Source organism: Hoplias malabaricus, chromosome 2 (genome assembly GCF_029633855.1).
Source record: "Hoplias malabaricus isolate fHopMal1 chromosome 2, fHopMal1.hap1, whole genome shotgun sequence".
NCBI lineage: Eukaryota > Metazoa > Chordata > Actinopteri > Characiformes > Erythrinidae > Hoplias > Hoplias malabaricus.
Window position 1 is genome coordinate 61,974,410 of NC_089801.1, and position 27,341 is coordinate 62,001,750.

At 39.5% G+C, this 27,341-nt stretch overlaps 1 protein-coding gene across 1 annotated transcript; it reads left to right on the forward strand.

Moving 5' to 3' along the window:
- Window positions 1–1,660: 1,660 nt before the first annotated feature.
- Window positions 1,661–26,229, forward strand: LOC136686723 (complement C3-like). Its single transcript, XM_066660660.1, has 41 exons — window positions 1,661–1,798; window positions 2,345–2,540; window positions 4,012–4,180; window positions 4,290–4,363; window positions 5,494–5,582; window positions 5,701–5,783; window positions 5,865–5,952; window positions 6,059–6,161; window positions 6,568–6,688; window positions 7,373–7,488; window positions 7,737–7,883; window positions 8,226–8,429; window positions 8,721–8,912; window positions 9,709–9,861; window positions 10,040–10,169; window positions 10,348–10,419; window positions 10,572–10,766; window positions 10,949–11,063; window positions 11,202–11,293; window positions 12,437–12,576; window positions 12,971–13,183; window positions 14,036–14,099; window positions 14,254–14,340; window positions 15,640–15,843; window positions 16,312–16,387; window positions 16,512–16,671; window positions 16,782–16,877; window positions 16,976–17,126; window positions 17,234–17,397; window positions 19,478–19,636; window positions 19,995–20,054; window positions 20,478–20,568; window positions 21,297–21,345; window positions 21,522–21,612; window positions 22,038–22,127; window positions 22,702–22,807; window positions 22,963–23,055; window positions 23,147–23,227; window positions 23,541–23,624; window positions 24,816–24,951; window positions 25,850–26,229. Exons 1-41 carry the CDS (start codon window positions 1,728–1,730, stop codon window positions 25,989–25,991), a joined length of 4,947 nt encoding a protein of 1,648 aa, XP_066516757.1. The 5' UTR covers window positions 1,661–1,727; the 3' UTR covers window positions 25,992–26,229.
- Window positions 26,230–27,341: the final 1,112 nt, after the last annotated feature.

Consider the following 27,341-nt stretch of genomic DNA (forward strand, 5'->3'; position numbering starts at 1 on the left):
CAGTGCAGTGATGTGTAAGTGGTCACCCTTCCCCTCTCTGACCCTGTGTTGATCAATACTGGACTCTTTTTCTGGGGGATTTCCAACTGATCAAAGGTGGAATTGCCACAGCTGCCGCCTGTAGAGCCTCATTTACGGGAAACGCTTAACCCCGTGTGCACCTCAACACACTGCAGACAGACATTCTTCCACATTCTACACGAGACCCCCCACAGACTCATCTGACCAGGGCTCTGACCCAGAAAGTTAAATATACAGAAATACAGATCTGCGCAGAGGTTCACACAGAGGCTCTGGAATAATATCATGAGTCAAAATTAGTGAATATAGCACACACATAAGTACACAATCGTAGTTCACCAATACAAAACTGTAAAAGCATACAATTTCACAAGTACACACAAAAAAAAAAAAACACAACTACACACATTTACAAGTTCACACTTGGGCATATTTTAATGCTGTTGTATGCTTCTGTTTTTTAAGTGTGAGTGTATTCTGTGTCCACTTATTTCATTTATAATATCAACAGGATCTGTGGTCTGTCGAGAATTCTCCATGTGACTCTGCACAAGCCACAAAGCTGACTTGACTCCCAGGAAGACTTCCAGCCCACCTTAGTAGTCAAATCAGAGAAATAAACACAGGGAGTGTCTCTGCCACAGAGCTCCAGGATCCTGGTTTTGATTCTCAACTCTGAATGTCACCATAATTCACCCACACTCTACTGCTTCAGTTAACCTGGGCACCTTGTCTTCCTCTGTTCAGGAGGTAGTGCTGGGTCCCATTCCATTCCTCTTCCAGTGGGTATTCCACAAAGACGGATTTCTGTTAGCCAGCTAACTTAAGCCCAAAGAGGACTGCCGAAGAATATACAAAGGTTATATATACAAAGATGTGCATTTTTTATTTTTTAAGGCCTACTGCTTGGAGTTATCTCTCCTGACACTTTAACATTTTCCTCACACTACCCTTATGTTTCCCTTTTATAACCGTCCTAATTTCTATTGCACCACATTTTAAATGCAGCCAACTGGGGACACACAACAAATTGGCCAGACTCTGCGTTTGATTTCCATTCTGTAGGAGTTTATAATTAACAGCTTAAATGTAAACATAAATGAGTCCTAAAGCTCACTGAGATCTGTAAGTGCTACCTTTCACCTGCAGATGAATGTGAAGTTTAGACTTGTGCCAGTCTCTGTTTCAAATTTCATGGTGATTCCTTCATTTTTTTCCCTTCACCGTGTGGAAATCTATGTGAGCTTTCTGAAGTCTCTCAATTTTTGTCAGGGGCCTTGAAATCTGGGTGATACATGAATGCATTAGAAACTTCATATTTGGTGTTTGTCCAGGGTTATTTTTCAGTGTGAGGTAACACCGTTCGTTAAAGTGTTGTCAGCAGGTTTTTGGTGCAGCTGCACAGCTGGTGTCAGGAGGAACGCATTGAAAAACATGACTCAAAACATGATCAGTGAGGAGACAGTAAGAAGTAAACCACAGGCGGAGGCTTATCTCAGTTGGTAAAACAGCACTGAGACTTTGCACCCCGTATCCCCCCCACCACATCCCAGTCTTACATAACCACACTGATGGGAAGAGGTGGACCCTGTAGGTGGACCCTCAGAAGAGAGGGGAGTGTGAGATGTGTGTGTGGGTGTATGTGTGTGTCCATATAAAAGCTGTGTATCTGCACAGTAACAAGCACTTGTTCAGACACCAGCAGGATGCAGGTGAATCTGCTGTGGATCGCTGCTGCTCTCCTGTCTTCACCACTGCTTACATTATGTGACCCTCTGTGAGTATATCACACACACACAGACACGTATAAACACTTTGACATTTCGAGCTGTGTGAACACCCCTACCATTATTTTCGTCCATTTTTTCACCCATTTCTTATTTTTATTATGAAAAATGCCATAACTTTTGCACAGGTCACTGTTTAGGTTCCAAATGAACGTGGACAGTCTATTATATTGTGTTAATTTATTTCTTCAGCAAGTTGTGGCATTTGACCAGTTGTGCTCCCCACAACGCAACAAAGTAAAACTGAGTAGAACATGTAGGACTGTTATGGTGTGGAGAGTGACCATAGAAAATGACCACAGTAATAATGCAGCGATGACATGTGCAGGACATTTTATTGAGATATATGGAGAGATAACGACCACAGGTGTGAGTGTGTGGGTGACCACGTGACTGTGTGGGTGACTGGATGAATGTGTGAGTAACACGGTGAGTGTGTGAAACAGTCCACAAGTGTGAATGTGCAAGTGGCAATATGAGTGACTAGGTCATATAAATTGACTACAAACCTAAAACTTTAACATTCACCCTTCCAGCAACGTCCTGATGGCCCCGAACCTGCTGAGGGTGGGCACCTTGGAGAATGTGTTTGTGGAGGCACAGGATTACGCTGGAGGAGATCTCCAAGTGAGGGTCGTTGTGAAGAACTATCCACGTAAAACCATCGAGCTGGAATCTAAAAGTGTGACCCTCACTGCTGCAAGGAGCTACCAGGCTCTGGTGGCCATAAAGGTGAGTGATGCCGGACTAAGGTCAGTAGATGATATATGAGCAGTGCCTGCTTCAAACTGACCCCTGATCTGTACGTTAAATATCCCCTTCTACAAACTCTATGAACAGATCTATGACTATGTCTATGACTAGTCACATATATAAGAGACTGCAATTCGTGACATAGTCGCATATTTCCGACATTTTATGCGACAATATCACAATTGTAAGTGCATGGGTAATTACCATACAAACACTATGTGACAGTAACACGAAAATTCGTCCTCATTACATGCGTCGTTACTCATATAACATAGAAAAAGGCATAATGTGTATTACATAACATAGGTTCTTATTCCAACAAAGGCATGAAGTATTTAATTATACCATTTCTCCTAAGCAAAGCTTATTATTGGTGTCCTACTTTAGCTTTAACTCTAACAAGAACATTTCTTCCACTTAACTTTATTTTGACTAATTCTCAAAAGGTTAATACTGAAAAGGACATTTCTCTAACCATTATTTGCTTTGATATTTTAGCAAATAATAAATTCATAAGGTTATATTTTCCCTAAATATAAACAAGACCATGGTATTAACAGATGATAGTGACACCTTAATGAGGAAGAGTTTTCTTGTTTCTGTCGCATAACACGGGGCACTGATATGACGGTTTGTATGGTAATTACCCATTCACTTATAATTGTGATATTGTCGCATAAAATGTCGGAAATATACGACTATGTCACATATTGCAGTCTCCTATACATGTGACTATATCACAAGTAGGTGTGAGACCGAGTTGGACTATGCAACTAATCCCTACCTCTATCTCCACCCACCCTTTCACCACGCCCCACCAGTTTTAATTCTCCACCCCACAAGTGTGGTGTAAGAAACCATGGCTGTTTGAATCTGTGTGTTTGAGACTGTATTCGGAACACTGCAGTTTCATAGTAGAAATGTTCCCTTGTTATAAACACTTGTTTAACTCATCATCCATTTCATAGCAAATACTCAACACCACACCGATATACACCACATGCACATGCTAACAAGGCCAAACAACACAACGTGGATATGCTAACAAGGCTAATCAACACCACACTGAAATGCTAACAAAGCTTATATATCACAGGAATATACAACACCACATGCACATGCTAAGATGGCTAATCTTTTAACTTCAACAAAAGTAGGGAATAACTAGCATTATAAACATTACAAATTATCATGTTTTAAACGTAACACTGCTATCATACAATGTCGGAAACTACATATATACATTTACCAGAAATTAGAACATGACCCATTTATTTTACTACTTGTTAAAACTAAAGAAGTCTCTCATCTCCAGTACAAAGCTAAACATTAACTAACTGGTCATGTTTGGCATGGGGTGTATTTAAATTGCAGTTCCTCCCAGACTAGTCCTTTAAAATCTTCAAACCACACATCCCAAATATTAGTAGGTTGTTTTTCTGTGGCTCAGATTCCTGAAAACAAGAACGTCTTCAGCGATGACCTCTTAGAGAAGCAGTACGTGTATCTGCAGGCCTACTTTCCCACCGGAGTCCTGGAGAAGGTGGTCATGGTTTCATTCCAATCTGGCTATATATTCATCCAAACAGACAAGAGCATCTACACACCCAGCAGCACAGGTACAAAACACTCGACTCACTGGTAAACTATAAAAGGTGCCTCTGCTGATTTTAGAAAGAGTTGTCCTGTTTGTGTTTCTAAATCTTGATCTTCTCCATCCTTCTCCAGTTCAGTACAGAGTCTTTTCATTGACTCCAGATCTGCAGCCACTAGACCAGACTGGAATCTCCATCGAAATCACAGTAAGTCCTCAAAAAGCAATCTCAGTCACAGTCTCTCTGTGTTTTAGTGAATGTGCTCTGAATCAGAACAAAGAAAGAACAACAGTCTTTGTCTTTTGAGAGATAAAAAAAAGTTCCAAAATTTTTCTGCTGAATTCCATGGTACTGTATGTTGTTCCTAACACGACATTCCATTACCCTCTGGAGTCTGAGGCCTCTAAGTATAGACTTCCCAAAAACCTTTCAAATGTTTTTCAAAGGTGAAAAAATACATTGTGAGCATTTATGAAGTTTTCTTTAAAGCTCTGAACAGTGTATACATGGGTGCTGGCTACATGCTTGTGTTTATACTTTCTGATATTTTGATAATTTTTTCTATTTTTGCTACAAATATGATGTGACGCAGATTTTCTCAATACCTGTGGCTCACACATTGAGTATTCATGAGATAGGTGTGAGACACGTGAGATATCCCCTGTCCACTGTCAAAGATAATGGCTCATTAGCCCCCACCTCACCACATTAGTGAGACCTACTGAATAGTTTGTTTGTAAATGGTGGTATTTTAGTTATTACAGCTGAGATTTGTGCATCTGCACAATTGCAAAATTTTTTTCAACAGCTTCACAAATTTCATTGCTGGAATTAGCTAGAAGCATATCTGCACCAAACATGCAGGAGACAAATTAGTCAAATATATTTCACACATTGTGTTGCATTCGTAATCCTACAATAAGAGTGGCTGGATTAGCATGCTATTATCATATGTATACAAATGAGTGGGCCATAAAGGGTCACAGTCTTTTGTGACTTATTATTCTGTAACAAGAGGCTAAAAATAAAACTTATTTTCAATATATTTGAAAAGTAGACCCTTTAGGGTTTCTTGGGGTATGTTTATTATGTTTTTAGGACAAAAACTAGCTGATTTGCATATGTGTTTTAGCGCAGGTTTGGATTTATCCCCATATGAGACTAATCTTAGGGTTTTGATTTAGAGTTAAGTATCTAAATACATTTTAATCTGTGAGAAGGAGCACAGTTGGCCAGCTCAGCTGCTGTGAAATGACCCTTAGAATGGGTGGTTAGAGTCACCTGATGTCTGTATATGTCACATCTAGTTAGTAATATTTCTAACTTCACTTTCCAAGAACCCCCAAGGAATCACAATTCACCGGGACACAATCTTCCCTAAACAAGGGATTCTGACTGGGAAATACAGTGTCCCTGATCTTGCCAGGTTAGTACACTGCAATAATGTATTCTAATTATGTACAATACAATTTCAGAGACACGTCACAGCGTGATGTCTCAGACGATATTTGATATTGTCGATTGAAGTGTATTGTCCTCCTCAGCCCAGGAATATGGACTGTGGCCGCACAGTACAAGAACCTTCCACAGAAGAACTTCACGGCTGAATTTGAAGTGAAAGAATACGGTGAGGATCTTATGTCTAAAATATAACGAAATACCTGCTGTGTGTCTACATGTGTCCTGACTTGTATACCTTGCTTTGCAGTCCTGCCGACCTTTGAAATAATCTTAGAACCAAGAAAGTCTTTTTTCTATGTGGATGATGATAAGCTTCAAGTGGACATCAGAGCCAAGTAAGTGGAGCACATCCAAAACTAAACACTGTCATTGAAGATTGTGACTAACCAAGACCAGGAGGCAACAAAAGTACAAAGTGTAACCAGTGTGAATTATTTGAAGGTACCTATTTGGGAACAAGGTGGAAGGAATGGCGTTTGTGGTGTTTGGTTTGATACAAGGTGACTCCAAGACCGTCCTGGCAGCCTCTTTAAGAAGAGTTACAGTGAGTTCTCAGAATTGATTTTACACTGTGAGGAGCAATGAGCAAATCTGCCCAGCCAATACACCCAGCCCAGCTGGGTCCCAGAAAGTGTAATCTGTAGGTTAAAATATGGTCCCACATGTGGATGCCTTCCAAGGTCAGAGATGGGACAAGGATATGATAAGTGTACGGCCCATCTATGGTGATACACGATGAGGGAAGCATATATAGAGATTTACATATATGTGGTAAAGGCAACCCACCTAGATCCAACTAATAGCCCATGTACCAACTCAACATGAGCCCATGCCCAACTTGAACCCATCTAGACCAAGTTCTACCCATGTGGGCCCCACTATGGTGTGCTGGCAGGGTGGGTGCCTTGTGGTTCAGCAAATATAAGACTGTGTTTATGTTTTGTTTGTAGATCCAAGAGGGAGAGGGCCTTGCTGAGCTGTCAAAGGGCATGATCCAAAAAACATTCCCAAACATCCAAGAGTTGGCAGGAAGCTCCTTGTACATATCAGTCAGCGTTTTAACACAGAGTGGTAAGAGACTGTGTGTGTGTGTGCTAGTAATATATTACATTGGCAGGACCAGTTTACACACTCACATATTTAGTGTGGTTAATGGTAAGGTGTAGGGTAGGTTTAGGGTTTCGGAAAGCATTAGGCTAAGGTTTCAGATAGGGTTAAGTGTAAGAGTAAGTGATAGGGTTTAGGATTAGGGTTAAAGTAAGTGGTAAGGGTTAAGGTAAGTGTTACAGTAAAAGTTATGTTAGAGTTATTACTTCTTATGGACAAATAATGGTCTTTATAATGTCCCCAAAATTCACAGATACAAACTGGTCACTAAACAGAAATCCACTGGACACAGTAAAATGTCAAGGAAATGTTCAGTTCATGTGAAATGTCAGGACAAAAACTTCACTTCTATTAACATTATTATTCTATGATATTTCTATTCAAAAATAAATGATCTAATAGTTTTCCTTTTGGTTACTGGGGTTAGGGTTAGGTGTAGTCTTTATAAGCTACATTTATCATTATATATATATATATATATATATGTGTCTGTGTGTGTGTGTGTGTGTGTCCTGTGTCTCCTGCTATGTAGATACCATGGTATTTTACTGATACCTAAAACTGAAACTAATTTGTACAATGAGATATTTATTGTAACATTATTAATATTATTTATCCTCAAATATGACTGTTTGCTTGTTTTTTCAGGGAGTGAAATGGTGGATGCTCAGAAGGGAGGCATTTACATTGTGACGTCCCCATACACCATCCACTTCAAAAAGACACCCAAATTCTTCAAACCTGGAATGCCTTTTGATGTCAAGGTATATATATATATATATATATATATATATATATATATATATATAATGTAAATATAAAAAATATTAATATGTGAATAATAATATTCACATGTAAATGAAAAAAAAATTGACCTACTAAGAAAATGAAGTACAGATTTATATATATATATATATATATATATATATATATATATATATATATATATATATATGTATATAATGTTTTTAGTAGAATTTGCAGTGACATTCTGAACTTGTGATTTGAGTAGGTTTATGTGACGAACCCAGACCAGACTCCAGCTAAAGGTGTGGATGTGGTGGCACAACCCGGAGGGCAACCAGGTCGAACCAAGGCCAATGGTTTGGCTAAGGTCACAGTCAACACCCAGGGGTCAGACAAGAGTCTAAAAGTCACAGTGAGTCTATTTATGTGGCAGAAACTGACCACTTATCAATAAACTTTAGTATGAAATTCATAAACGTCAGAAGAATGGAAGAAAAATGTTCCACACACTGAAAAATAAACCACACTCTGTATTTAGCTGTAATTCAATTATAAAATCTGGCAGCATGGTGGCACTGCAGGTAGAAAAGCTGCCACACTGCTTCAGGGTCTTGGGGTCCTGGGTTTGTCCCTGGCCTCTGTCTGTGAGAACTTATTCTGATCAGGAGGACACAGTTACAGAAAATCAATGAATGAATGATAATATGAGTATTTAGTTTATTCAGAAACATACATTGACTGCATTCTCTTTCAGGTAAAAACCAGTGACCCAGGCATAGCAGACCACAGACAAGACGTAAAAGAAATGATTGCCCAAGCCTACACACCTAAAGCAGGCTCCAGCAATTACCTCCACATTGGCATTGATGCTGAAGAACTACAACCTGGCGATAATGTGAAAGTTAATCTAAATTTCGACAAGAGCCCTGGGGTCCAAAATCAAGATTTCACTTACTTGGTTGGTACTTTGTAATTATTATATAAATTATCATTTGAGATTCTAGAAAATTTTAAGTGTTTTTGGGAATAGAAGGAACAGGCAATCCAGAATGATACTTGATAATAATATATATATGACTGTATATGAGTATGTATTTGTATGATTCAAAAGTATCTGTATGAAAAAAAATCATCCTAGATAATCATCCTGTTAATAGTCCTTTGTAAATTTCTTGAACTGCACTCTCTTTAAAACCTTAAGGCACTCAGCAATAGTCTCATCAGTCTCGTCATATACTTATTTTCTCAGATCCTCAGTAAAGGGCAGATTATCCAAGCAAAGAGGTTCAAAAGGCAAGGACAGTCTTTTGTGACTCTGTCCTTACCAGTCACCAAGGACATGATTCCTTCTTTCCGTGTGGTGGCCTACTACCATGTGAAATCTTCCGAGGTTGTGTCTGACTCTGTCTGGGTTGATGTAAAAGACACCTGTATGGGGACGGTAAGACAGCTACTGCATTATCACAAAAAGTTAAAAGTATTATGCTGACAAGTTTTGAACTTAAAAACGTTTTTTTTTTTTTTTTGTCTCACATCATCGCATTTTTTAAAGCACAATGTCAAAGAATATATTTGTCAAAATATAGTGTTCCTCTGCTGCTGTGAATTCCCCTGCAAAACCTAAACTGTTAAATCAGATTTGGCAGGAGGTTTTTAACCATGTGAAATATGTTTATTTATTATTGTTAAATGCCCAGGCTTGAAATATATAGGTCGTCTTCATGGACTGGTCATCTGACCTGACCTAAAATTAGTAGGGATGTGGCTCACCGTGTCATGTATAAAGACACAGTGTCAATTACTTGAATATCACTTTTTACCTAAATCTAATTCCAAGACGTATAACATTTCTGATCAATTCTTATTTGAATCCTCCATCAAACAGAAACTTTTTTTAAATCAAATAAATCCAATCAGGGACACGAAAGACAGCACAGCCCACCTTACAACATGTTTTTCAACACATTTTCTGCAATTATATATTTCCACCAGAGATGTCACCATCTCCCCAAACCTACAACACATATAAAGTGCAGCTAGATAGCGTAAAACAAATGGAACAAATCTGTTGTCTAGGCCACAAGTTTGCTTCACACATCAGGGGTTCATCAGAAGATACAGAACTCCTGGTTGTCTCGCCAACTGCTTTTAATACATCAGTATAATATATGATATATTTCACCCAGCTCTGCTATCTTCTGACTGAGAACAGTGGTCTATTAATCTTTTAACTCCAGCTAAAAGTGGAGGTCAAGGATCACAAGAGCACATATCAACCTGGAGAGCGTTTTGGGCTAAAGATAACTGGAGATCCAGGTGCCAAAGTTGGTCTGGTGGCAGTGGACAAGGGTGTATTTGTTCTCAACAAGAACAGACTTACACAGGACAAGGTAAGGGGTGTTATCATAATACACTGTGCTGTGAATACACAAATACTTAGAACATGGGAGATACAGGATTAATATTGGCAATGACTGCCTTGTCCTGTACCTTCCTGTAGACACTGGTTCTGGCCACAGATTACTGTACCTTAGTTTTCTGAGAAGATGTTTACTTTTTTACCAACAGATCTGGAGCATAATTGAGAAGCATGACACTGGATGTACAGCTGGCAGTGGGAAAGACAGTATGGGGGTTTTCTATGACGCAGGTCTGCTGTTTGAGTCTGACAAAGCTGGAGGCACAGAGACTAGAACAAGTACTGTGAATATTCTGCTTTTTTCCACATAATACTATGATAAAGACATAGTTTAGAAGATAAAAAACAATTGGCTCTGCAATATTTTGTCAAAATGATAATAATATAACAATTATAATGAAGTGAACAGCATCATTAAAGAGTGCAAGTGACAATAATTAACTTTTTTCCTGACTAGCATCTGACTGTCCCACTGCACCAAGTAGAAGACGAAGAGCTCAGACTGTTCTACAGATCACCCAAACACTGAGTATGTATCTGGACTTGAAGTACTTGTTGTACGACCACAGAAATAATAACAGATATGTCCATAGACCGAGGGCTCCCAACAGGACTAGTGGCCCTGTCATTGGAAGATTGCAAGTTTAAGCAGTTTTAACTGACCTACTCTTTACCTTACAGCCAGCAAATACACTGGCAATCAAAAGAAATGCTGTGCAGATGGCCTGAGAAAGAACCGCCTGGGCTACACATGTGACAGAAGAGCTAAGTTCATCACTGACAGTCTAGATTGTATCAATGCATTCCTGCACTGCTGCAAGGAGATGGAATCACAGAAGTTGGAGGACCAAGGGGAGGTGATGCACCTGGCTCGCAGTAAGGACCCACTTTGCTCCGGAACCTTGTTTGAGTTCTGGGAGATCTAGGTTTCTAGGAAAGCTGTCAGACACCATGTGGTCCAAACATTCGTTTAGATCAGTCAATCACAGGTTAAATTATCAAGTCATACCTTCGTCTACCTTGCCAAGCTCCCTGTGTGTTTGTCTATGCCTACTTAGGTGAGGATAATGAAGAGCTGTATGAAAGTTCTGATCAAATTACGTCACGTACTCAGTTCCCTGAGAGCTGGCTCTGGGAAGACAGGCTGCTGCCCGCCTGCCCGGGAGGCCCATGGTAAAAGCTAATATTACATCCATGTTTTCTTAGTATTATTTCTAGTATTTAGCTGAGAACTGATTTTTGCACATAGTGTACAGTGGTAAATGCATTTGTATCTATATAAACTCTTTCTTTCCTATGATATTCCTCCAGTGATACAACAACCCTCAGTCTTGATAACAACTACCTGAAAGATTCCATCACTACTTGGCAGATCCTAGCCATCAGTCTGTCCAAGACCCATGGTATGTGTATAAACACTGGTCTCACGTTTGACCTTCACTACAAAAAAAATGCAATGATAATGCACTGGTCAACCATAACCTACTCACTGCCCACTCTGTGAGACACTCCTATCTCTTTGGTCCACCTTGTAGATATAAAGTCAGAGAAAGTAGGTCATCTGTTGCTGCACAGTGTGTGTTGGTGTTCCTCTAATCCTTCATCAGTGACAGAGGACTGTCGGCTGGGTGTTTTTGGTTGGTGGGTGATTCTCAGTCCAGCAGTGACATTGAGGGATTTAAAAACTCCAGCAGCGCTGCTGTGTCTGATCCACTTGTACTAGCACAACACACATTAAAGCCCAAATTATACTTCTGCTTCGAGTGTACTCTGTAGGCAAGGCATTTAGGTGTACCCTATGCCGTAGCCTGACACACATCTTTCTAGAAATGTAACTACGCTTTGCGTTGAGTGACTGTGATTGGTCAGTAGTAAGATGGATATTGTTTATATCGAACCAAAGAAGTACAGGAACTTCTCTCCTCAACACTACAGAGACTGCAGCAAATAGCGAGAAATTTCCTGAATAAAAATTAAAAAAAAAGGAAAAAAGTACATCTCCGTGAAAAAAATTACTCTACGAGAAGTGGGAGCTTGTGGGAAGAACTTGCCAGAAGTATATTTCTTTCTTTCCTGGCACCTCATGTAAACTATGCTCTGTCCAAACAACAACCTACTCCCTAAATAGTGCACTTTAAAACTTTATAAAATTAATTCTACTACAACACTACATTGTGTACTACACAGTATAGAAGAAGATTGCTGAGCGACGCAGACATCAATTCAGGAGTATAAACGCTCACAACAACGCAGAGTAAACGCAGAAATATAAAATGGCCTTTACACACCACCACCACCACATTAGTTTCACTGCAGCTCTGAGAATAATCTACCACCCAAATTATATTTGCTCTGTAGGGGTCCTGACCTTTGATGAACACGATGACATGATGTTAACAAAGTATGCAGAGCAATAGATGGACAGTCTGTAATTGTACTAGCTGTAATTGTAATAGCTGAAGCAAACTTTGCAATCCCAAAAAGTGTGTCTTTGCTAATGAGACGTGACCCTACAAATACTAGTTTGCTGTTTCTCTTTTCTGCAGGTATCTGTGTGGTTGATCCTTATGAAATGGTTGTTAAAAAGGACTTCTTTGTGGACCTAAAGCTGCCTTACTCAGCAGTGCGCAACGAGCAGTTAGAAATCAAAGCCATTCTGCACAACTTTGCCAATAAGAAAAATAAGGTACATTACTTAAGGGCACACCACAGCTGAAAATGTCATGATGAATAGTCCAATAGATATGATTCAAAATTACCTGTTATAAAATGTTTTTACACTGATATAAGATTGCAAGATGTTTTCCTTCTCCTAAAAAGTTATTTTGGGTATACCTCTTCTATGGACCATTTCTAATATGTTGGTTTAAATGTCACCTACGTGTCCATTGAAACAAAATCTAAGTTGGATATGAGGGAAATTTATTCTAATTGTCCTGTTTTTGAAATTTATACATTGCCATATAACAGACCTCTGTGTGGGATAAACTACTGATCCCACTCTGTCAGGGTTATGTTCACATATGAGGCAATCTTCACCTTTGCTGATGGTGATATTTCTGACGTCCTGTCCCTACTAGGTCCGGGTGGAATTCATAGAGGTGGACCATGTTTGCAGTGCAGCCAGCAAGAAGGGCAAGTATCCTACTATAGTTGAGGTTGAAGCGATGAGCTCTAGATCTATCTCATACATTATCATTCCTATGGAACTGGGGAACCACTGGATTGAGGTGAAGGCCGCAGTTTATGACTCAGTTCTCACGGATGGAGTAAGAAAAGTCCTGAAGGTGGTGGTGAGTGTTAGAGGAAGCCTGTTTTTTTCATTTCTTTCAGACAGGGCAGTAGACTGAAGTGATATCATTGGTTGAGAGTAGCTGTATCCATGGTAGAGGAACACTTTTACTAGTTGGTGTAACATAGGGGTAACACTGCTGACAGGAATCTGTACCGATGCCGATATACACATTTATAAAATATAGAACGACAAGACACCCCTCATCACCCCATTTGTCATTTGTTTATCATAAAGCAATAGAATAAACAAAAATATATACCTGTAGACCTATAAAAATGCAGCTATTCTACAGTAGAGTAATACAGAAATATGAGCTTCAGCACTGCCTTTTGCTTCTCCACATGCTCAAAGGGGGAGGAATCTGAGGAAAAAGTTTCTACACATTCATCTTTTTTTTTTTTATGCAGACTTTATTTGGCATAAAATAAAAGTGTCAGCATTCATCGGTTTGAAAAATCTGTGAAATCAAACAGCAATCCAATGCTGATAATATTTAAAAAGCAACTATCTGTCGATACTGATATAATTCAGATATTACCATGCATCACTAGTCATTTCACCAAAAAAAAAAAAAAAAAAAGCAAACCATGCTACACCAGTAAGGGTCCTTGGGCAAGACTCATAATACTACAACAGCCTCACTGTGTAGCATGATTCGAGTTGTAGGTCACTCTGAACAAGGGCACCTGCCAAAAAGTCATACTCATGCTTAGAGATGCTTAGATAATTGCTGACCCTGATACTCATAAATATCTAAGCTGATTTGATTTAGAGTTGTAAGCTCAGATAGAAAAGTACATGTATCTGAACTTGATAAAAGCACACATTACATTATGGTGTTCTGTTTCAGTCTGAAGGTGTACTAACAACCATTGAGGAGAAAAATGTGGAGCTCAACCCCTCTAAATTTCCTGGTAGGTGTTTTAGTTTTGTATACATTGTCAAATGGACATGTCATGTTGAGTATACCCTCAAAATGATAGTCACTGTTCTGGTGCACCAATAGATTTATCTTAATCTATATTTGGCTTCCCTGTTGTCATGCTCTTTTGCTCTTGCTGTGATAAGGTGGAGTACAGACTGTGCATGTGAAGAGTGACATACCAGAAGGGCAGATTCCAAACACTCCTGCTCATACATACATCACTGTGTCTGGTAAGGGAAACTATGTCTACGATTCATTATTGTTATTAATTGCTAAACAGACACAAACTTCATCTACAGGATCTACACAGTCAGGAATATGTATCTACTACAATGTTCTGTCTTGAGATTAGTTACAAACATTTTCGTTCATCCAGAGTCAAGATTAAGCAAATCTGCCAGGACATCTACAAGAATAATATTATCTAGAGTGATGGAGCAACTTCCAGTACATTGGAGAATTTGTGTGGGGTTTGTAACCCATTACTAATTATCAAACATCAGTGCCTAATACTCATGTGGCTAAATACCATCAAATCTTCACAGTAAGGCTTTCCCAGAAGATTTAAAGCTATTACTGTAACAAGGGGTGAGAGGGACAGGGCAAACTTAATATCAGTGGACTTCCTTTTGGAAAATTCTGTGGACACCTGCTCATCCACACAATTATCTGAAATGTAGTCTACTGCAGAAGCAAGACACTAAAATCCTAAGATCCATTGGAACAGCTGGATCCAGACAGATGAACTTGTAACAGTTAACATCCAGTTGATAATAGACAAGTAGCATACCGATAAATCAGACACATTTGGGCCAAATCTGTTTCACGTTTAGCAATTATGGCTCAGTTACCACACTGGTATGTGATGAGTGTGACAAATATCAGCCAAAAGTTGAATTGACTCAGATTTGTTCTAAAACACACCTGGCATCTGGCCCATATAAGAGGACCTGTAGCTGAGTTTAGGCATCCAGACTCAACCTGAGTCAATGCTGTCATTGTTCTCCAAACGTGGGCCATAAGAGAACTGCAGATGTGCCCCTTTTGGGCCAAACATTCATTGTTATCTGGGTGGTAGCATACAGCAAAGTGTTATGAACAGCTCTTGGTTGGACAGAGAAACAAACCTCTGTCCAAGACATGACAAACTGAGTTTTGATTCCCTGCCCAAGCAAGAATGCAAAGAAAAAAACACGAGTAACACTTCTGCTGTTCTGTAACATGGTCAGTGTGGATGAAAATGGCTGACTATTGCTGTTAATGTAAATGTAGCAGTGGTATCTGAATGTCTATGGTACTCTGGATAAATATTAAGAATTGAAAGAAACCCTTTAATGAATGTGGATGGATATAAGCAGGTGGTCCCCATTACACTTATTACAAGAAGTATAACAAGAATTTCTCTCTGGATTAGTGTGAACTTTCTAAAAATATGTTATTTAGAAATATCAGTCAAATCATCTATAAAGTCATCCAACATCAACATCTATCCACTCATTTATATTTTGGATTTGTTTGGCTTTCTTCAGGTCAAGAGGTAAGTCAGACCATTGAGCAGGCCATCAGTGGAGACTTCATGGGACGACTGATCGTGCAGCCACACGGCTGTGGAGAACAGAATATGATCTTCATGACACTGCCCCTTATCGCCACACACTACCTGGACACCACCAAGCAGTGGGAGACAGTCGGCATACAACGCCGTGAAGAAGCTGTCAGGCACATCAAGACAGGTGAGGGACCTCTCTCAGACTTTACAACATAGCTGTTGGTTTTTGGCCTTTCACAAAGTGATCACCTGTTTGGTCTCCAGTAATGCTTCAGTCATCTGAAGCCATGAGTCCTAAGGCAACCCTTTGGACCTCACCTTCTCTGGATGGGTGGGATTGCCCCAATATCCTGTCATATTTCATGGCCGGCACTAACATTTGTCAGCTGATGTGACAGACCTGGGAAGTCAGTGTATTGGGCTATCCAGTTATGTTGCAAAAGGCAGTACACATCAAATATTTAGGAGGAACCATATACATGTCATCAACTTCCCGTAGTGTTTATTGCACAGTGTCTGATGTGAGGTGTTCTGATAACAGCTAATGGTGTGGACTTGGGATAATGGATCTTAAGTTAGATGACACCAATCATGAGTATATCATGCCAGTGAGACCGACACCTCTGTCCTGTTCCCTTATTTTTGCTTCTAGGTTATGAACGCCAGCTGACTTACCGTAAAGAGGAGGGATCCTTTGCTGTCTGGACCACCCATGCCAGCAGCACATGGTAAAGGGATCATTGCAGCAAGATCAATCCCTCCATTACTCTTTAAATAAACCTTCCATATTTCAACAGTCCCTAATTTCTTATCTTCATCCTCCTCTTCTGTTTGTTTGTCTTTCTGGTGAAGGCTGACAGCTTATGTGGCCAAGGTTTTCGCCATGGCCAGTGACATTATTACTATAAGAGAGGATGTTCTCTGTAATGCCCTTAAGTGGCTGGTTCTGAAGAAACAGATGCCAGATGGCATGTTCAGAGAGGATGCACCTGTCTTTCACGGGGAGATGATTGTAAGTTGAAATTGGCTCTTGCTTTTGGCAGAACACAAGTTTAGGAAACGTGTTTCTCAATTGTCCAAATGGCTTGTTTTAGGAAAGGTATTTTTTCCATGTGACTGCAGGGCGATGTTAGAGGGAAGGATGCAGAGACATCTCTGACAGCATTTATCCTGATTGCCATGCAAGAAGCCAGTGAACTTTGTATTAAATCTGTCCCTGTAAGTCAGATTTGGAATGTGATTGAAGGCCTGTTTTTTCCATGGACAAATGAATGGTGCACTGTTTTTCCTTATTGTCCTTTGTCATGTTCACCTAGAGTCTACCAGAGAGTATGAAAAAGGCCATTGAGTTTCTGGATCTAAAAATTCCCACTCTGACCAATTCCTATGCCGTTGCTATGACGTCCTATGCAATGGCCAATGCCGGTAAATTTGACAAAGCGCTTCTGATGAAGTTTTCCAGTGGAGGTCAGTACATTAAATCTCCAATTAAATTTCAGGGAGACATCTGTAAAGTCTGCAAATTTCAAGTAATTTGTAAAGGGTTCAGAAACATTTTCTGTTGTGCTCTACAGATGGTGCTTTCTGGCCAAATCCTAGAAGTCACCACTTCTCCCTGGAAGCTTCAGCCTATGCCCTTCTGGCTCTTGTAAAGGTGAAGGATTTTGAGGCAGCAGGAAAAGTTGTGCACTGGCTCAACAGGCAGACCAGTCCATATGGAAGCAGTGGCACCACACAGGTATGTCATACACATGCATAAGGCTGAATGTCAGAAATCAGTATATTTATGGCACAAGTTGTGTCACTTCAGTGCCATCAGATACCGACAGATTCTACACTCTGCATCCAGGGGCAAATAAGGACTCTTCTTTTCAAATCTAAACTGATTCAGCTTCTCTTGGTTTGATGTGATCAATAAACATACCTGAAGAATCTAAGTTCCACAATAAGCCACACCCACATTTTGAGGTTTAGAGAATATACAGTAAATCACTGTTCCAGAGTCAGAAGGGAAGTTATCATTGTTGTTAATGGTATTAAACTCTGCTCAGACCTACTCGTACATGCTAAATTCCCAGCTAACAAACATCTATGCTTTAGGACAGGGGTTTCAAACTCATTTTCACAGAGGGCCACATCAGAATAATGGTTGCCGTCAAAAGGCCAGATGTAATTGTAAGACAGTAAAAATGTAACTAAATGTAACCAAATGTAATGTAGAATAAATGTAATTACTCCTTGATGTTAAATAACTCTGAATTTATTACTTATTCAACTCATAAATATTTGCATAGATATAAAACTATGTTTGCTTGTAGCTCTGTTAACATAAGATAAATCCAATGAATTTGTCAGGTTAAGAAACTCATATTACTCCATCAATCAACGATCAAATTATCCAAGTGAATAGAAAAATATGATCAAACACAAGTTATGACCTTCAGCATACACTGCTTCAAAAATGCACCCTCTGAAAAAGACTTAGACGCATGAGCAATTTCTTCAGCTACAATAAAGCTTTCACAGCTGCGTTGTATGCTCTTGAGAACATATTCTGCTGCAGTTGCATTTTGCCTTTTAATTCTTGTACAGTTTGGTGCTTTTCGTGAAGGCTAACTTTGGGATACTTAGCTCCATGTTTGGTATCAAAGTGCCGACGTAAATTGCACTCCTTGACACCTGCCACCGCCTCATAACACAAAAGACATACCGGTTTTTCTCCTTGAAGCACAAACATGTATTCGCCTTCCCATCTCTCTTGAAACTGTCTTCCATTGGCATCAATTTTTCTTTTACTGGACATTTTGGGATCAATAGGTGTAGCTATTTCTTAATTCCACTTGTTGAAAAAAATCACATTGAAGGGGATACACTGAAATCTAGTGGTGGAATGCTGCCATTGGCGGGCAACATAATCGGCATGCATTGTGGGAAATGTAGTTTATGGTCAATGCACGATTTAGAATTAGTGGCGGAATAATTAATAATTATGTCTAAAAGCGTGCATTGTCCGTAAACTCAATTTCCCACAATTCATGCAGATTATGTTACCCGTGAAGCGACAGCATTAAGCCACTAGATTGCAGTCAATTAGATCTTTTAAACTCTTGTGGGCCACATCAAATGATAGGGCGGGCCACATTTGGCCCGCTGGCCTTGAGTTTGACACATGTGCTTTAGGACATCCTTCAAAGTTGTAAGAATGTTATTTTTAGGGTCCCAGAAACCATTCAAAGGGTGTCTTTTCTTCAAGGATTTTCATGATACAATGGACACAGGATCACATATGTTAATTATGTGAGGTCCTCTGCATGTCATTTCTGCAATATGCGTTCTCTTGATATCCTGAATATGACGTTATGCAGCAGAAAAAATAAGAAAATCAGTGAATGTTAAGGGGAAGTCAGTTGTTAGTGGCATTCTTGATGCTACCTTAAAATTTTATTGAATAATTTTCACATGAATTTCCATCTGTTACATTAAAATATACACTGAGTCATAACTCATTAGTTCGATTTTTGATAATGCCTCCGTTTTCCTTGAATTTTTACTTGAAAATATCTCATTGTGACTCTGCACTAGAGTAAATGCAACCAGTCCGCAGAGGCTTGGAACAACACAAGCAATAACACTGTCATTTTTTGTATTTCATATTTACAGTACACAGTTCATATTCACAGTCTGCTTGGCCAAGCATTTAGCTGAGGCATCTCATCCAGTTTGTAAAACAATGTCCATGTTGAACAAATTATGATGGAGAACTGAATTCAACTGAATGGACAAGATTAACACTATCTTCCCCCGTATCTCTCACGCAGTCGACTATCATGGTCTTCCAGTCTGTGGCTGAGTACTACAAACAAGTGAAGAGACTTCAGAGCATGGATCTGGATGTGGAGGTGTCTGTGAGTGGACGAAGTAAAGCCAGCCGATGGATTTTCAAAAGAGACTCCTCACATCTTACACGTTCAGACAAGGTCAGGCTTTCCACCAGATCTTTTCAGCTTTTGCCTTTGAACATAATTGATTCGTTTTTATTAATACTACATTGTTTACATTGCCATGTTTACATGCCAATTATTCTGAGATGTGACCCACCCTCATAACAAAGAGCAGTAACGCAGAGAGATATGTATAGGTTTTTAAAACTCTGTTAAACTGCTTTACTGTTTAAATGTATATAGGATATATTACAGAAGTAAACATATATTTTGTGACATATCTTTTAGATTAACATACCTTTTTATAAACCTAAAACTTCAAGATGAACCTTTTTCAGAATGATACAATTAGACTCATGTATTCAAAAATACATTTGTGGCTCTACATCCACAGGTTCAACTCAAGCAGGAATTTAATGTAACTGCAAAGGGAAGCGGTGTGGGATCACTGAAAGTGAGTATTCACACACAGACTAGAAGCACTCCACTGACAAAAGTTTGTAAACAACTATTGGACAAACAATGAAGGAGGTCCCCCTCAGCCAAGCCTTATGTTTGAACATTTCTCGGAAAATTTAATAGCATTCAGCCACAAGAACATTAATGAGGTCAGGTGCTGAAGTTGATTAAATAGGTTTGGATCCCAAAAGCCACTGGATCATGTTCAATTCCTCCAGAGAACATAGGTGCACTGCAGCACAGCCAAATGCTCGTGGGATTTATAACCCTCTATACAACAGTTGGTATTGAGACTGGTGCAGGATGCTTTTCTATAGAAATTTTATAAGCAACACATTCACAACTGAACATCTTTTTCCACAGTGGGTTCACTGTTTAAAATCTTTAGGCTAATTTCTAACAAGCATTCCTTTTACAGGTACAGACGCTATACTACGCTCAGCCCACGGAGAAAGAGAGTAACTGCAAAACATTTGATCTTAGTGTTAAGATGGACAGACAACGGGATGGTAAGGTGTACTATAACCTTCAACTTATGTTTAAGTGCAACTTTTAAGAAAAGCCTCTTGTTCAGTGCATGTGCACTTTAATTTGTGTATCATGAGCCCACCAACTCACACTGTGAGAAAATATTAACCGCTCAATTTTTTTTGTCATGCTTAAATCAGAAAACATGAGATAAAATGAACTGTTCTGATTCTGCTCCATATTTGTATCAAGTGCAGACACTTTAGAATGGCCCCGCCCTCTTGTCTGAGTCTCTCCAGTCACAGCGTTGGACACACGTTTATCTGAAAGCACAAAGACGAGGTTAAACACAGCAAAAACAGACACAATGAGCGTGGAGCAATAAGAGCACTGAGTTAAAATGGAGAAAATGAGAACACAGAAGAAGAACTGAGAGAAAACAGCTAAAAACCAGGGCTTCTTCTCCTCGCTCCTCACTGCTGAGCGCTTGGGGTCGGGATGAACAACGAGCTGCTCATTTATAATTTAAAGGAACAGGCAGTGAAACTGGCAGCTCTGAACAGGGCTATGTAGAGAGAAAGAGAACACTGCTGTGGGGTTTGGTCCTTGTGGTGTTTTGACCAAAGCAGGTAATGATTAGGGGATCATTGAGAATCAGAACTGTGTTCACTTGTGGAAAAGGGTGTATCTTTGAGGTGATCCTAGAAGTTCTAGAGGTGACTTCAATATACTTGTCATTTATGGTAAATGTCCATTTGTCTCTTTTCAGTTTCATATCCAGAAGCTAAAGAAAGTTACTGGCTAACCATTGAAATCTTGTGAGTAAATCCCTCACTTAAACAACATTCACTGAATACAATTTTGTGTTTAAGGCAAGGCATTTAGAGCACATTTAGTACACAGTGTCAGTTTAAGCTAATATGATAATCTAGATTAGTCTATTAAGGACTGTATGTATAAAGTTTCTAATTACTTTTTACATTTTTCTGTGTAGCTATAAGAGTCAAACCCGTGATGCCGCCATGTCTATCTTGGATATCGGCCTCCTGACAGGATTTTTGGTGGATGAACGTGATCTCACAGATGTAAGGAAACACATGGCAGATACCATAGCATTTAAAACCCAGTAGTAAAATACCAGACTAAACACAGACACACTAATATTCCACACATTGTTCACATTCTCATCTCCACTGACCACACAGGAGCACTGTGTAACTCTACAATCTCAAACTGTAGTCCACCTGTTGCTCTGCATACTTTGGTAGCCCCCTTTCACCTTGCCTTCAATGGTCAGGACCCCCACAGAGCAGGTAAGATTTGGGTGGTGAATCATTCTCAGCGCTGCAGTGAAAATGACATGGTGCTGGTGTGTGTTAGTGTGTGTTGCACTGATATGAGTGGATCAGACACAGCAGTGCTGCTAGAGTTTTTAAACTCTGTGTCCACTCACTGTCCACTCTGTGAGACACTCCTCCCTCAAAGACAACTTTCTTTGTGTTCGTAACAGCTGACCACTGGGACAGACAGATATGTTCAGAGATTTGAAATGGACAAACAGCTTTCAGACCGAGGCTCCCTCATCCTCTATCTCAATAAGGTACTGATGAACACTCTCAGATTTACATCCATGACTGTTGTCTGTCTAGGTCAATGGAGGTCTCGTAGGCACAGTGTGTCACATGTATTCAGCCAGAATGTTTACCTTTTCTATGTAAACTGGGCAGTTCCAGATTAAACCTAATATAAGATTTACTTGTAATAAACCACAATTAAAATCTTTGACCGAATCTAAAATTCAGGACATGTTCAGACACTTTGGGATTGTAATAACCATAAACTTGAATGTAACTCTACAGTGTCATTAGATAGATAGATAAACAGATAGATTGATCCAGAAGCAAGTTGCCACAAACACAACACAGTAGACTTCACAATGGAGAGGATGTTTACCATGTCCTGTAACAACAATACATGCAATCTAACATTTAAAACAATATTTCCATTTGGTTAACATGTTAGATTTGAACATTATTGGACAAGTGCATATTTTAAGGCAAACCCAACCACACCAGGTTCAAGCATTAACCATTTCATATCAATAACATATTTAGCACTTTTAATTATGATCAACGTGCTTTTGTTTGTTAAACTGCTTCATTGCTCCTCATCAGGTTTCTCGAGGGGAGATTGACAAGATCTCATTCAGAATGCACAAGATCAACGATGGGTCTATGCTTCAACCTGGTGCCATCAGCGTGTATGAGTACTACGCCCCAGGTGAGTTAAGAGAAAACAAACAGTCAAGTCACCCAGTAATCAAATATAATTTAATTTAGTATAATGCTTTACATGACCCTGATCAGATATCTAGTGAAATCTGATTGTATTAATAATTTGTATGGAAAACAACCCAATGCTGTGTGTTTTCTCAGAGGAACGATGTGTGAAGTTCTACCACCCTCAGAAGAAGGATGGAGCACTGAACAGACTGTGTGATAGGGATGGTCTGTGCCAATGTGCTGAAGGTAAGAACATATTACAGCTAACAATTTGAATATACAGTATTTTATGAGACCTTTTCCTAAAGCCAGAGGCTAAACACTCAATGTTTCACAGAAAATTGCAGCCTGCAAAAGAAAATGAAAATCGAAGAGAAGGATCGCGAGAAGAAGGCCTGTGAAATCGGCATGGATTACGGTAAACACATAGAAGTGTCTGTGTATGATATATTTATACATGACATTTATAGTGATATTTACAGTCTGGGACTGGGAGATTGCTGGTTCGATTCTGAGGACTTGCAGGAAAACTGTGGGAAGGTGTGAGTGAAGGAACAGCATTTACTCCACCCTTAACATACTCATCTAAAGGCACCTAACTCACAGCTGCTCCCTGTCCACACTTAGTTTTATCTGCACTTATTTAATATTAAATAATCTAATCTTATTTTTATTAACAGTTGTTATAAGTGTAAGAACTAATCAAATGTAATTTGTTCTCTTTTTTTCAGTTTATAAAGCCAAAGTTGTGAAGGTTGACCCAAGTCCATATACTGACTACTACACCATGAAGATCGAACAGGTCCTGAAAGAAGGTACAGCTTCTGTTGGTTTATTTACTGTTCAGTCATTCTGTCAAAAAAGTGTCTTTCAAACTGGATTATGTCAGAGGCGGCTCAAGCAGGGGGTCGGTCACACACGGCTGCCTTGCTCTACAGCCAATCAGAGTGCAGCTCTCGCCTTTTAACACATCATTCATTTGAAGGAACACTGTACTCCGTGAGAAACAAGTGCAAACATCAGAAATAAACTCACTACATCAGAATAAAACACACCATAACTAAGGGTTTTTAATGTTTGGTGAGGGGTAAATGGCCACTTGGTGAGGGACAGGAGACGAGTTTCTCATAGAAAGTAAAGAAAAACACTAAGATGTTGACATTAGGTCTAGACAAGATATATACACTGTATTTTTGCAGTAAAAGTAATCATTTTCCTTATGGAGAGCTTGGGGTCTAAAGAGACACTTGGAGAGGTCATCTGTCCACTGTCTGCTCCAGCCTGAATAACTTCAAATCAGTAGGAGGTATCAACTCCAAATTTTACCTGATGAAAGTAGACCCCTGGAGACACCATTTTAAAAAGAAAAAAGTAATAGGACTCATGAAGTTTATACTAGGAGTTTATAAGTTTATAGGACACTCTTCAGTTTATAGTCAGTAACATTTTTTTTTTCAAAAATAAGACAAGACAATATTAAGACAAACAAAATGTGCCTACATTTCTTTGTGGTTTTCATAAGCTTTTGACCACTTCATATATACTTCAGGACCTTTAATGGTTTCTTTCACAAATTTGAAGGGTTTTCTGTAAAAATAAATAATGTTAATGTCTCTAGTTTATTCACTGCCCGAGGAATGGGCCTGAGATTTACATATTTGTGTTCAGAGATCAGTAGCTGTAGCTGCATCAGCAGCCCCCTAGAGCAGTCTGGGTGCTGGAATGTCGGAGTTTGTTCACTAAAGACTCCTGATGAATCCTATTTTGTTGTGTGAACTGCCTCCCCTCACCACTCATGCTCTCCCTTGTAAGGCAACTTTCTGTACTTGCCTCTGAATGTTGAGGTCATAAAGCTGAACTAGCTGGCATTAGTTGAGTGGGAGAAGCCTTAGTGAGTCTGAAAACGTACTGTTTCATGCCTACTGTCCCACCGATGTTCCCTAAGTCCCCAGCCTGTCCCATAGGAGGAAGTGTGTCCACCCTAATGTGAATGTTCTGTTTTGCAGGCACTGATGCAGGTGTGGAAGGACAAGAAAGGAGCTTTATGGGCCATTCTAACTGCAGAGAGTCATTTGCATTTGAGATTGGAAAGTCGTACCTCATCATGGGACAGAGTGCTGTACTACCTAAGAAAGAGAAAAGGTAGTGTTTGTGTGTGTGTGTGTGTGTGTGAATGTCTTGTTTGTATGTGCGTGGATGACATTCTTAAAGGAGCACTATGTCATATTTTTAACTACAACTCCACAATCATTGTAATGAATTTCTGACCTTTAATAGGGAGAATAAAGCCTCTGTGGTTGCTACTTCAGGTTCAGCACTGCAGAAACTGCACTGTGTATCTTCTGGACGTGGATAGGAAACCACACTTGTTTATTTTGGCTTTTGATTGAATGACCATGCAGATCCTTAAATTATTCTCAAGCAAAACATAGATAAAAGCTGGTTTTATCACTGATCTTCCCACACTTCAGACCAGCCTGAGGTTTGGGTTTGGTGAGAATTATTAATTAATTCATTCATTCATTGTCTGTAAGCACTTATCCAGTTCAGGGTCGCAGTGGGTACGGAGCCTACCCGGAAACATTGGGCACAAGGCAGGAACACACCCTGGAGGGGGCACCAGTCCTTCACAGGGCGACACACACACTCACACATTCACTCACATACTCACACCTGTTTTTGGACCGTGGGAAGAAACCGGAGCACCCGGAGGAAACACACAAGGACACGGGGAGAACACACCAACTCCTCACCTGGAGCGGGACTTGAACCCACAACCTCCAGGTCCCTAGAGCTGTGTGACTACCGTGCCACCCCTGGGGAAAATTAAGAGTTGCAAAATTTAAATCTCTGAAGAAACTGAATCTCACTTTTTTAGATTGTCAGCATATGTCCAAAATTGAAATAAAATCATGTAGGCCCTTAACTCTTATGAGGGTTATTTTGTGTTAGGGTGTGTAAGAAATTTTGTTTTTTGTGAATTCAATCTTTTTATGTTGTTTATGATTTGTTTGAGACCTCGTTGTTTTTTCTGTGTCAGACTGCAGTACATCCTGGGCGAAGAAACGTGGATCGAATACTGGCCCACAAGCAAGGAAGGTCAAACTCCGGTATACAAAACTAAATATGTGGGCATCACTGGACTTGCTCAGACTCTCCTAACCTTTGGATGCACTACATAATCTTCACAGAGACTGATGCTATTTCATCTTGTTTCTACTGAATATTCAGTTTGCTTCTGCTTTTACCCTCACCATGTCTCCAAATTAATGGTTTTCATGTTATTTACTCAAGAGGAACATTTTTTCCCAAATGTAAAAGACTCTGAGCTGTCTCATGTAAAGCAGATTGTTAAAGAAACCATGAAATAAACTGTCCAAATACCGTCTTTACTGAGTATCTTTTATATATTAAATATTGTTAAATTAGCTGCACAGCAGAGGATGAATCAATACCAGGAACTAAAATTTATGTTACATAATTTACCATCTTGTAAAATACAGAATTTTCCTGTATTTAGATGCTGAAATATGTCTTCCATATTAAACCGATATGGGACTCTGGCTTTGGCTTTAAGGGAACATTCATGATTGTGCAATTGCAGTTCTCTCTGGTTGTTTACATTCAGAAGCTCTTCATCTTTTAAGGTGGAATAGTGTGTTTTAGTGGAAAAAACAGACTGTTGTTGTAACTTGTAAGTTTTTATTCACTGTTTAAATGACCACAGAAACTCATTTGTAACTTGAGCTATTAGCACTTTCAGTAATGTTGTCAGCCATCTTACAAATTTGGAGACATTTCCACCTTAAGCGATCCAAAGCATCAAATATAAGTCAGTATTACCCACTTATGGAGCAGGAATAGAGCAATATCCTCATTTCGGTTCATGCTTTTCAACGTTTGGAGTTCTCTCTGTTGTCTAAAAATACTCAAGATGCCTCTGCCACAAGGAGGGAGGGAGGGAGAGAGAGAGAGAGAGAGAGGAGAGAGAGAGAGAGAGAGAGACAGAGAGAGAGAGAGAGAGAGAGAGAGACTAGCATACCGGATTGAGACAGATTTTCTTTTCACTTATTACACAGGTGCTTCTTAAACACATCAGGCTGGTTCCAACTCACAAATGGAGTGGATAGCAGCAAATGGCGAGGAAACACCTGAATTTTATTAAAAAGTGTTTTTTGATAACAACTACTATGTGAACTATACCTTTAAGACTGATGGTTTGTTTGAGACAGAAACACACTGCTCTTCCTCAGCCGGAGGGAGGGGAAGATACTCCACGCTTCTCATTGGCCATCAGTCATAGGGATTTGTCCGTTTTTTTCAATGTAAGCCAATTACACACCTGATTATTATAATAAGCCAATCAGAGCAGCCAGAGTTTGCTGTGAATGTGTGATGTCCTATGATAGACTGCCTTGTACGCACTGATACCTTGTAGGTACTGGACAAATAGCGACCATAATTATTTATATCACTATTTTGAATTCAATTTATAGGAAAATATCCATTCATTTGTAGTCTAGGACCTAGTC